Source organism: Dendrobates tinctorius, unplaced genomic scaffold (genome assembly GCF_039654945.1).
Source record: "Dendrobates tinctorius isolate UK_male_01 unplaced genomic scaffold, ASM3965494v1 ptg000201l, whole genome shotgun sequence".
NCBI lineage: Eukaryota > Metazoa > Chordata > Amphibia > Anura > Dendrobatidae > Dendrobates > Dendrobates tinctorius.
In genome coordinates this window covers 11,903,740-11,916,811 of record NW_027361868.1, presented here as the reverse complement: position 1 = coordinate 11,916,811, position 13,072 = coordinate 11,903,740, and the positions used below count along the sequence as shown (strand labels likewise).

Here is a 13,072-nt window from a genome sequence, read left to right as displayed (position 1 = left end):
CCTAAAGCATAGTAGAGGGGGGGTCTGGAAATATGGATTGTAATCGGGCACCTTTTTGTAGTAAAGGTAATTTCCGTGCAGCTCCCCTTAGCACATCTAGATTTGGGTTGTAGGTGACTACTAGAGGCACCCAGTTATTTTCTTCTTTAGCTTTGTAATGTAGCAGGGGAGACAGGGCAGAAGCTTAGAACAAGGATGAATTCTCATTGTCACACAATAAGAGAAAACATTTTTGTATGCCTGATCATAACACCATGGATATGAAATTACTGGTATTGAAAAGTAACTTCACCTCTCAGAGAGAGAGAAGAGTCTGGGAGTTCAAGCTCATGATGACTTTTGACACTCTCAATGCTGGAATGAACGTGTCGCATGGATTTATGTCTTTTTACATCAATTAAGGAATTTGCTCCTAAGACCTTGTGGGGGCATCACAACACATTAGGAGACCCCAATCAGAGGACAATAAAACATCCGGACTCCTTATCTATGAACTGGTCCAATATTTATGTTTCTCCCTATCCCATAATGATAGTTCTGCTTCACGTCACTTGTCTTAGCTATTGCATTATTTCTGTGCTGTGTTGTGTATAAATATGTGACTCTTCAGATTTTGTATTAGTCAATGCCTGATGAAGAGACCTGAGTAGTCTCGAAAGCTTGCAATGTGTTACCATCTTTTCAGTTAGCCATTAAAAGGTATCAACCACTGAGGACTCTCAATTCTGAATATTTTTCTATCTACTGGCTAACACGGTACAAAGATATACATCTTCCCTGACTTGCGTACATTTATGACGACTGCACATAGCTGTTGAAGAACGCCCTTGAATGAATTTGGTGCATCTTACTTGAGTACTCCCTTCATTAAGATTGTCTCACAAAACGTATAACGCTATTCCAACGGATTAGTTGATCACTGGGGGGGTCCCAGCAGGTGCAAACTTTGTGACCTACCTGTTGTCAATGGACCTGACCAAAGGGGGTCTGCGAAGTGCTAACAAGACCATCCCCTCTTAGCCTATCAGGTAAAGGGGATTAGAGGGCAGCAACTTACGCCTCTGTAGTCTTGTAGGGCTATGTGAACACGTTAACTGTTTGGTGCAGAAATTTCTGCAAGATTTCAACCTCTCTCAGCAGGAAATAAGCAGCAGAAAAAAAAGCATGCTTTTTTTTGCTGTGTTTTTTTACTTGTGTTTTTGAGCGGATTTTTCCCCACTTATTAGTATAAGTGAAATCTCCAGCAAAACCATTGAAAGAGTTGACGTGCTGCAGATTTAAAACTGCAAGTCACAAATAAGCAGCGTGTGCACGAGCCTTCAGGATTCTCATTCACTTTTATTTTAACATCATTAAGGCTGTGTTTACGTTAAACAGTTTGAAATGAGTTGAATACAGTCCTAGGAGACCTCAGAGTGTTACACACATCTTTTCTGGGAAATTGGAGTATTTATGATTCGTAGTGAATTGATTTATTTTCTTACATTTGTCAAAGCAGATGAATATGAATTTCAAAAGATTTTCTCATCTTTAATATTTATTTCTATTTTTGCCATCTTGCATTGTCATATTTTGGCCTTTTTGATACCCTAAAAATGTGTAAAAAATGTAAGCATTAGCAGAGACCACATGCAGGATCTGGCGTAACCTCACTCAGGCATGACTCTTGGACTACATTCAAACATATAGAATTTGCTGCAGATTTTCTTCAAGATCTTCAGACTTCAAACAGAAAATCTGCAGAGGAATAGAGTAGTGGCAAAATGGATAAAATGTAAACTAATTGTCATCATCATTTTCCAAAAACTGTGCATGAGAAGTCAGAATCTGTAACAAAACCCCATTGTTGCGGAAGATTCAGATAAGATGCAAATTCTACCATTCTCAAAAATTTGAAAAATAACAACAAAAACCACAAAGCAAAGCACTCGACTTGTCTCCATTGTCTCGTACCCACCAGCCTATGCACACCCGAGCCTCTTGTGAAGAGGTCTCGTGACGTGACCACTGACTGTAGAAGCCTCTACGTCGAGAGACATCAGTACGGCAGGCTGGGTGTGCAGAGATCTGCATGGGACCAGAAAGCCTTGGGAGCGAAAATAAAGGGAAATCAGCAACAAAGTCCATCCAACCCGGACCTATCCAGCAGTTATTACATATCCAACGGATATGCATACATTTTTATGATGAGGATAATTATTTAATTAACTTATCAAATCCACCGGCTATTCAACTACATGGTCAGCAGTCTGATGATGGCTGTTAACAACAACTGCCACTATCTCCTTACCTTTGTTAAGGATATAGTGAGAGTGATATGTTCATAAAATACAATTCCATATAGGGCTGTCCTGACATTGAAATGGATCGCTATACTGAGCTTGATGATGTATTCATGTACTAATGGTGGTTCTGGTGATATATATCTATATATATACAGTCATGGCCAAAAGTATTGACACCCCTGCAATTCTGTCAGATAATACTCAGTTTCTTCCTGAAAATGATTGCAAACACAAATTCTTTGGTATTATTATCTTCATTTAATTTGTCTTAAATGAAAAAACACAAAAAGAATTGTCCTAAAGCCAAATTGGATATAATTCCACACCAAACATAACAAAGAGGGTGGACAAAAGTATTGGCACTGCTCGAAAAATCATGTGATGCTTCTCTAATTTGTGTAATTACCAGCACCTGTAACTTACCTGTGGCACCTAACAGGTGTTGGCAATAACTAAATCACACTTGCAGCCAGTTGACATGGATTAAAGTTGACTCAACCTCTGTCCTATGTCCTTGTGTACCACATTGAGCATGGAGAAAAGAAAGAAGACCAAAGAACTGTCTGAGGACTTGAGAAACCAAATTGTGAGGAAGCATGAGCAATATCAAGGCTACAAGTCCATCTCCAAAGACCTGAATGTTCCTGTGTCTACCGTGCGCAGTGTCATCAAGAAGTTTAAAGCCCATGGCACTGTGGCTAACCTCTCTAGATGTGGCCAGAAAAGAAAAATTGACAAGAGATTTCAATGCAAGATTGTGCGGATGTTGGATAAAGAACCTCGACTAACATCCAAACAAGTTCAAGCTGCCCTGCAGTCCGAGGGTACAACGGTGTCAACCCGTACTATCCGTCGGCATCTGAATGAAAAGGGATTGTATGGTAGGAGACCCAGGAAGACTCCACTTCTTACCCCGAGACATAAAAAAGCCAGGCTGGAGTTTGCCAAAACTTACCTGAAAAAGCCTAAAACATTTTGGAAGAATGTTCTCTGGTCAGATGAGACAAAAGTAGAGCTTTTAGGGCAAAAGCATCAACATAGAGTTTACAGGAGAAAAAAGAGGCATTCAAAGAAAAGTACACGGTCCCTACAGTCAAACATGGCGGAGGTTCCCTGATGTTTTGGGGTTGCTTTGCTGCCTCTGGCACTGGACTGCTTGACCGTGTGCATGGCATTATGAAGTCAGAAGACTACCAACAAATTTTGCAGCATAATTTAGGGCCCAGTGTGAGAAAGCTGGTCTACCTCAGAGGTCATGGGTCTTCCAGTAGGACAATGACCCAAAACACACTTCAAAAAGCACTAGAAAATGGTTTGAGAGAAAGCACTGGAGACTTCTAAGGTGGCCAGCAATGAGTCCAGACCTGAATCCCATAGAACACCTGTGGAGAGATCTAAAAATGGCAGTTTGGAGAAGACACCCTTCAAATATCAGGGACCTGGAGTAGTTTGCCAAAGAAAAATGGTCTAAAATTCCAGCAGAGCATTGTAAGAAACTCATTGATGGTTACCGGAAGCGGTTGGTCGCAGTTATTTTGGCTAAAGGTTGTGCAACCAAGTATTAGGCTGAGGGTGCCAATACTTTTGTCCGGCCCATTTTTGGAGTTTTGTGTGAAATGATCAATGTTTTGCTTTTTGCTTCATTCTCTTTTGTGTTTTTTCATTTAAGACAAATTAAATGAAGATAATAATACCAAAGAATTTGTGTTTGCAATCATTTTCAGGAAGAAACTGAGTATTATCTGACAGAATTGTAGGGGTGTCAATACTTTTGGCCATGACTATATATATATATATATATATATATATATATATATATAGTGATGGTGGTTCTGGTGATATATATCTATATATATATACAGTATATATACATATATATATAGTGATGGTGGTTCTGGTGATATATATATATATATATATATATATATATAGTGATGGTGGTTCTGGTGATATATATCTATATATATATATATATATAGTGATGGTGGTTCTGGTGATATATATCTATATATATATATATATATAGTGATGGTGGTTCTGGTGATATATATCTATATATACACTCACTGGCCACTTTATTAGGTACACCATGCTAGTAAGGGGTTGGACCCCCTTTTGCCTTCAGAACTGCCTCAATTCTTCGTGGCAGAGATTCAACAAGGTGCTGGAAGCATTCCTCAGAGATTTTGGACCATATTGACATGATGGCATCACACAGTTGGCGCAGATTTGTCGGCTGCACATCCCTGATGCGAATCTCCCGTTCCACCACATCCCAAAGATGCTCTATTGGATTGAGATCTGGTGACTGAGGAGGCCATTTGAGTACAGTGAACTCATTGTCATGTTCAAGAAACCAATCTGAGATGATTCGAGCTTTATGACATGGCGCATTATCCTGCTGAAAGTAGCCATGAGATGTTGGGTACATTGTGGTCATAAAGGGATGGACATGGTCAGCAACAATACTCAGGTAGGCTGTGGCGTTGCAACGATGCTCAATTGGTACCAAGGGGCCCAAAGAGTGCCAAGAAAAAATTCCCCACACCATGACACCACCACCACCAGCCTGAACCGTTGATACAAGGCAGGATGGATCCATGCTTTCATGTTGTTTACGCCAAATTCTGACCCTACCATCCGAATGTCGCAGCAGAAATCGAGACTCATCAGACCAGGCAACGTTTTTCCAATCTTCTACTGTCCAATTTCGATGAGCTTGTGCAAATTGTAGCCTCAGTTTCCTGTTCTTAGCTGAGAGGAGTGGTACCCAGTGTGGTCTTCTGCTGCTGTAGCCCATCTGCCTCAAAGTTCGACGCACTGTGCGTTCAGAGATGCTCTTCTGCCTACCTTGGTTGTAACGGGTGGCAATTTGAGTCACTGTTGCCTTTCTATCAGCTCGAACCAGTCTGCCCATTCTCCTCTGACCTCTGGCATCAACAAGGCATTTCCGGCCACAGAACTGCCGCTCACTGGATTTTTTTTCTTTTTCGGACCATTCTCTGTAAACCCTAGAGATGGTTGTGCGTGAAAATCCCAGTAGATCAGCAGTTTCTGAAATACTCAGACCAGCCCTTCTGGCACCAACAATCATGACACGTTCAAAGGCACTCAAATCACCTTTCTTCCCCATACTGATGCTCGGTTTGAACTGCAGGAGATTGTCTTGACCATGTCTACATGCCTAAATGCACTGAGTTGCCGCCATGTGATTGGCTGATTAGAAATTAAGTCTTAACACACAGTTGGACAGGTGTACCTAATAAAGTGGCCAGTGAGTGTATATATATATATAGTGATGGTGGTTCTAGTGATATATATCTATATATATATATATATATAGTGATGGTGGTTCTGGTGATATATATCTATATATATATATATATAGTGATGGTGGTTCTAGTGATATATATCTATATATATATATATATAGTGATGGTGGTTCTGGTGATATATATATATATATATATATATATATATATATAGTGATGGTGGTTCTAGTGATATATATCTATATATATATATATATATAGTGATGGTGGTTCTGGTGATATATATCTATATATATATATATATATATATATAGTGATGGTGGTTCTAGTGATATATATCTATATATATATATATATATATAGTGATGGTGGTTCTAGTGATATATATATTTACTGATGGGGGTTCTGGTGATGTATTTGTGTACAGCTAGTGGTTCTGGTTATGTATTCCTGTACTGAAGATGATGATTCTGGTGATGTATTTCTGTACTGATGATGGTTGTAGTGATGTATTACTATACTAATAGTGGTTATGGTGATGTGTTCATGTACTGTCATTGATTCTGATGGTACAACATGGTGATGTGTACCATCAAAAAAGAAACCAAGAGAAACTGCAATGTAAGATACCTTACCCACAGACATTATGCATACATTCGCTGACTGCATGAGAAAAAAATGCAACAAGGACCACTTGAAATCCACAGTCTGCCCAATAATAATTCATAACTCATCATCAAATTGGAGACATTTACACCCAGACACTGAAAATTGCAAAATTGCTGGGGTTTTTTTTTGTTCATTCGTTGCCTCTCCCATAAAAAAAGTGAAGTTATGCGTACCCTAAAATTATGCTACTAAGAAATACAACATAATGGTTAACCAAGATACATTACATAAAACAGTATGGCTCTCTGAATGTGGCTTGCAAAATTGAAAAAAAAATTGCTAAAATATCAAGTTCTAAAAAACACAACTATCCTTTACATGAGGTTTTAAACCTAAATGCACAATTTTCTAATTGTCTTCCTGTTTTACCTCCATTAGCCAGACGAGTAAGACCAGAGCCCCCATAGAGCTCATCATGCTGGTGTAGTAATTGAGCAGAGCTTCCTTACAGCCCCGGTTCCATAAGTTCAGTTCTTCTGTCTGATGGTCGTAGCTGTAATGGGCACTGTTATTGGTCACCTGCATCTGGATGCATGGTCGAGGTGAGCTGGGGTTGCAGCAGCTGAAGGGTACTCCATCAATCAAGAATTTGCCATCCACATTACTTTTAATACGACTGCAATGAAAAGAAATAGAAGATAAGCAAAACACTGCAACACAGTAATGTTATATGAGAGACCTAACACTATGCATCATTATTATCCTAGGCAGTGGAAACATAGGGGCCTATTCATCAAACATTTTTTTGACAGAGTTCAGGCACAGCTCAGAGTGGTATTTTTGGAGTGACGCCAGCTGAAAGATGCACCAATTTCATTAATCATTTGGTTAAAAACACAACATGTTTCGCCTGAGAACAGCCTTCTTCAGGTGTCTAACTTAAGACAAATTAAGCATTTGGTGCATTTTACTTCATGGCGCTGTTTCTCAAGACAGGTGTACAAAATTCCAGTCTTGATGAATCGAGGCCATAGTTTCTAACTGTCCTCCCAAATTCCAGTCTAGCCATGTCATTGGCGAATGATTACATACTCTTTTGATGACCCTGTCGGTTGGGATCCACAACCAGGTGAAGTTATGTGACAGACCTTATTCCCAATGGTCCAGCTGACAGATCCACTTTCAGTTGACCTCATGCTGACTTATTTTCATGGCTGTGATGTCTGCTTGGCTTAATGTGGATAAGCAGAATTAAAAACAAAACATGGCTTGTTTCTTGTAAAAACACATGGGTTGTGTCTGGACAGATGTGGTGCTGATTTTGGAAGAAATCAGTCATGTTTATCTAAAAACATATATCCCCTTTAACCCACATCCTTCATGATCTAATGCATAATGGTACAATGTACTAAGATGTCTAATGATCAATTACCAGTGTTGGTGCAAAACGATTCGCAGACTGGTCCACCAGTCACATCAGCAATCTATGGTTAATGGAGGGACCCGTAAGAACTGCCTCTTATCTGACGCCATCCGCTGCGCTTCTTTTGATTAGCCGGACTGCCGTAAAGTCACTCTGTTATGCACATCACATCAGGCCAGCTAATCAAATAAAGAGCCGCGAATACTTGCAGGTAAGAGGTGGTTCATGGCTCCTGTCCAACAACTACAGATTACTAAAGTGACTGATGGACCAAGTCCAGAGAATTGATTAGAGCCAACTCTGTCAATTACCTCTTCTTTATGAGACTATCATATCACAGACAGTAAGTTTCATCTACTCAGTATATCATATTGTAAGTCACTTTCTAAGCGTACTCTAAATCTATGATGACGCATTTTTGACCCTGAACTTCAGATTAGAGTTTCTTCATCTTGCTACCTTTTTGTATGAAGATGATTCCTTTCCATAAAGTGGCAGACAGAATATAGCAGCACTACAATTTTCAATATTTTTCCTGAGTAATCTAATTCACAGATAATATAAAAACTAAATCCCAAGGGTGGTGTTTCTGTAAGAAAGCAGATTTGTTTTTCTCAGACATGCCCTTTAAAAAAATAGCCATGACATAGGCCGCTATACACATTAGATAAAAGCTGATTTTGGTGATTGACCCATCATTTAGTGTATAAGTAGACCTGACACTTCCCAGACAAATCATTTCAACTAATCATTGGCTGACGACGCTCGGGAATATCTCCACGACTGAAAGACGGAGACAAGATGGAGAAGAGAAGAAAGAGGACAACTCCAATCAGAGAAGATGTCACTTATAAGGTATCTAATGTGAAAATTAATTTGTGAAGCTGCTTGAATCTCCTCAGTACTGCGATTCCTGTATGGCCAGCAGTCTGATGATGGCTGCTAACAACTCCCAGTATCTCCTTACCTTTGTTAAGGACACACTGAGAGTTATAGGTTAATGAGATTGTATATGGGGCTGTACTGACCTTGCAATTGATCGCTGTACTGAGCTTGATGATGTATTATGTACTGATGATATTTCTGGTAATGTATTTATATACAGTACTTATGGTGGTTCTGGTGATGTATTTATGCACAGATAGTGGTCCTGGTGATGTATTTATGCACAGAGAGTGGTCCTGGTGATGTATTCATGTACTGATGGTGCTTCGGGTTTTGTATTCCTGTACTGATGATGATTCTGGTGATGTATTACTGTACTGATAGTGGTGTTAGTGATGTATTAATGTACTGTTATTGGTTCTGATCCTGTACACAAGAAACAATCCATAACCTGTCAGATAACATGACACATAGCTATGTTAGGCCTGTTTCACACATCCGTTTGTCACCATCAGTCAAAATCCACCGTTTTGCAAAAAAAACGGATCCGCCATTTTTCCCATTGACCTGCATTATAGGCGGATTTTGACTGATGGTGATTCGTTGCATCCGCATGTCAGCGGATCTGCCAAGATTTTGGCGTCCGCTGACATGTCTGGACGGACCCTGCAACGTTTTTTTCGCTGTCCGGATCCGCCATTTAGTGTTTGTAAACATATTTAACCCCCAATTCTGTCTGGCTGCTGGATTCATATTCTCTCTCTCTCATCGCGCGACTTGATCGCATTCCGCGATTTCCTCCATCGCGCGACTTGCTCGCATCCCGCGATATCCTCCATCGCGCGACTTGCATCCCGCGATATCCTCCATCGCACGACTTGCTCGCATCCCGCGTTATCCTCCATCGTGCGACTTGCATCCCGCGATATCCTCCATCACGCGACTTGCTCCGTCCCACTTGGCGTTCATCATGTCGCGGGAGTCCTGCAGTGCCCAAGGTGCTGCGAGAAAAGGCCATCTTGGGAGTCCCGCGATTATCGGTGTTGCATGCTGAGGGGCCATGTCCGAGAGGAGGATCCTGGTCATGCTGGGAGGAGATTCATTTCGCAACCGGTGCCCCGCTCGAACATACAGGTACACTGCCATTATATCGCGCCGATTCTTCGTCCTTTCACTCTCGGCGCGGGTTCCTTTAAATTTTAACCTTCAGCGGATCCGTGCATCCGCCGATCCGGTGCCACCCGTTCCTGTCAGTCCGCCTGCGGATCCGTTTTCCGCTATTTTGGCGGATTTAGACTGACAGGAAAAACTGATGTGTGAAACAGGCTTTAAAGTATTGTGCCATCTGACAAGTAGTGTGCCATCTGAAATCACTTCTTCCCTGAGGAAGCTGCTCTGTTTTGCAGCGATACGTGTGGGGTTTCCCCATTGATCTCTCATTAGAGCCATGGGTCTTGTAATATGCGTTTTCTATTGATTATTTTGCATGTGATTTGGATACCAACTTATATGCGTTATCCTCTATGCATACTTTTCCACGGTTGAATGCATGCACACTTGCTGACTGATTACACTGTTAGCACTTTTCTGTTGCTCTCTATATATCTTTATATCTATATTCCTAATCAGGGCTGTTTAAATTGCTTCTTTATGTTTTTAGTACATACTACATGTTCAGACATACTTAATTTCTTACAGCATACTGTGAAGATAATGTCATGTGGTTCTGGACATGACTATTATTATCTATTTTGTTCAAAGACCCATTAGTGCCTCTATGGTCATATTGGTATGTTATTGATTGCATATATTTCATCTTAGATGATCTTGCAATATATACTTATTGTTGCATTTCATTGTTGTACAGTGATTTATACATATTGGTGGTATTATCATCAGAATACAAAGAAATCATTGGGCCTCATAGCAGAATTTGTAATTGGGCCCCTCCCCCCCAAAAAAAATAATAATAATTTTCAGCAGGGTCACAGAAAAGAAGAGCATATCTCACAACTTTGCAGCCTTTACAAAGTAAATTTCCTCCTACTGAAGCCCTAGATTCCCATTTCACTACAAAGTATGATGCCAACAAAAGTGCCACACAAACACTGCATGATACAGTGAATTCCTCCACAGTACCCTCTACATGCATAGAAAGATGAGCCTACTATACCCCACCTCAACTTCCCTGGTAAAGTATGGTGACACGAACATAGTATGATGCCCCAACTGTGACCCCACACAACCCTCCATGCAGAATAATGGCCCCACACCTCACCAACACTGTATAATGGCCCCCATTAGCCCTCCATACAGTATGGTGGACCCAACACAAACCTTCACACTTTATAATTTCTTGCATACAGTATAATGGCCCCCACATAGCCCTCAAAATATTATAATGGCCCCCACATAGCCCTCTATATATAATAGCCCCCACATAGTCCTCCATATTGCACCCTCTTAGTTCTCCTTATAATTTAATGCACCCCATAGTCCTCCATACAGTATAATACACTCCCCATAGTCCTCCATACAGTATAATGCGATCCATAGGCCGCTATTTAGTATAATGCACTCCCCATAGTCCTCCATATAGTATAATGCACACTATAGTCTTCCATACAATATAATGCCCTCCCTATAGTCCTCATATAGTATATTGCAATTCATAGTCCTCCATACAGTATTATGGCCACCACAATAAAAAAAATACAATACTCATCTCGCCTCCTCGTTCCCCCACTGCTCCTATCTCTACAACTAGAATTCTGAAGTGTAGCACTTCTCAGCAAGCGGACACCATGTAGTGTCATTGTGCCCGCTGCGGTGAGGAAGAATGTACGCCAAGGACGAGTGATGGAGGAAGGAGCGTCAGCTAAAACTCCCTGTTTCAGCATTTCTTTCAACTGTATCAGTATCCATGATGCCAATACATTTGGATTTGCAATGACAGGAGGGGAGCCTGTAGACGGCACTGGCACCAGCCCTCCTTGGCTCACGGGCCCACAGCAACCGCCTGGCCTGCTGCCATTGGCGGGATGCCACTGCTTGTCATGGTTTTAATTGTTTTTAATTGTGGAGTTAGTGTATATGGTGTTTAATACAATTCATTGCCCTGTACCTCTGTATGTGCACATTTGTCTGTATTGTTTTCTTTCCTGTCTCCGATCACTGGTGATGGTTCTTGTTTTGTACTCCTGTACTTATGGTGGCTCAGGTGATGAATGTACTGATTTTGATTATGGTGATGTATTCATGTATTGTTATTGGTTCTGATCCTGCGCACATGTAGCAATCCATAACCTGTCAGATAACGTGACCCATAGCTATGTTAAAGTATTGTGCAGTCTGCCAAGTTAAGGGTTACTTCATCTGCATTTATATTAGGAGTATGAATTATAAAATTAGGTCGTGTAACATGCCAAACCGTAACAGTATGTAATATACTCACTGTCAGAATTCAGCTCTGTTTGCCGATTCGAGAGGTCATCACGTGACCACTCATGCGATTTTCATAATTATGGTCATATACGAACTATCTTCTCTTCCAGCTTCTCTCAATGAAACAGTAACTGTAGTGTTTCACTGAACACTCCTAGAGTTAGGAAGAGCAGCTCGTGGTCTCATGACCGTATGCAAATCACATATGAGCGGTCACAAGGTGACTTCTCTAACCGCTTGAACTGTGTACAGGAGGGTAGGTCCAACATGAAGTTTTTGCCACCAATGTCGGAAAGCCTAGATTAATCTCTGACATACAGAATGTCTCCTCCTTCCTCTGTCTCCTTTAAGCCGATGCTGTGAATCAAGGAAGAGGAGGTGGAAATAAATAAACTGCTTGGCTCTGCCAAGGGTGCACCGAGCGACTGTGCTTGGTTTGAACAGTCATTTTATGCTGACAGACCCATTACAACTGTTGTGACCGGCTGGACGGTAATCAGAGTGTCCTAATGCCTGAACTGCCGGTGATCGGGTGTAATTTTCTGGGTCTGTTTTCTGGGTGTTTATCTAGACTGGAGTCAAAATGAGAATTTGTAAACTAAGGCCGGTTTCACATTAGCGCTTTTTAAGCGCACGCACGGCCGGGGGTAGCTCCACCCCCGAGCCGGCTCTCTGCCCGGCGTGCCCGCCCCTTGCTTGTAGCGCCGCCTCCTAGCGCACAGCAGCGCCTGCGATCGGCGCACCCTATCTTTAGCATAGGGTGCACAGATCGTGCGCAGGCCGTGCGCTAGTTGCGCTTTGACCTGCGCTGCGCACTTTTGACGGTGCGCCGTGCGCGCCAAAATCAAACTTTTCGGATTTTGGCACGCACGGCGCACCGTCAAAAGTGCGCAGCGCAGGTCAAAGCGCAACTAGCGCACGGCCTGCGCACGATCTGCGCACCCTATGCTAAAGATAGGGTGCGCCGATCGCAGGCGCCGCTGTGCGCTAGGAGGCGGCGCTACAAGCAAGGGGCGGGCACGCCGGGCAGAGAGCCGGCTCGGGGGCGGAGCTACCCCCGGCCGTGCGTGCGCTTAAAAAGCGCTAATGTGAAACCGGCCTAATCTGGCATACAAGGCTTGCAGAGGATTAAGATTTTTGGCATATTTCCGAGT

At 41.8% G+C, this 13,072-nt stretch overlaps 1 protein-coding gene across 1 annotated transcript in view; it reads right to left on the bottom strand.

The window, feature by feature from the left end:
- Positions 1-13,072, bottom strand: part of PRPH2 (peripherin 2) — a 30,671-nt gene that overhangs the window by 6,206 nt on the left and 11,393 nt on the right. Inside the window, exon 2 of the mRNA XM_073553432.1 lies at positions 6,596-6,842. Coding sequence (XP_073409533.1) covers positions 6,596-6,842 — 247 coding nt within the window. The remainder of the gene's footprint in view (positions 1-6,595; positions 6,843-13,072) is intronic.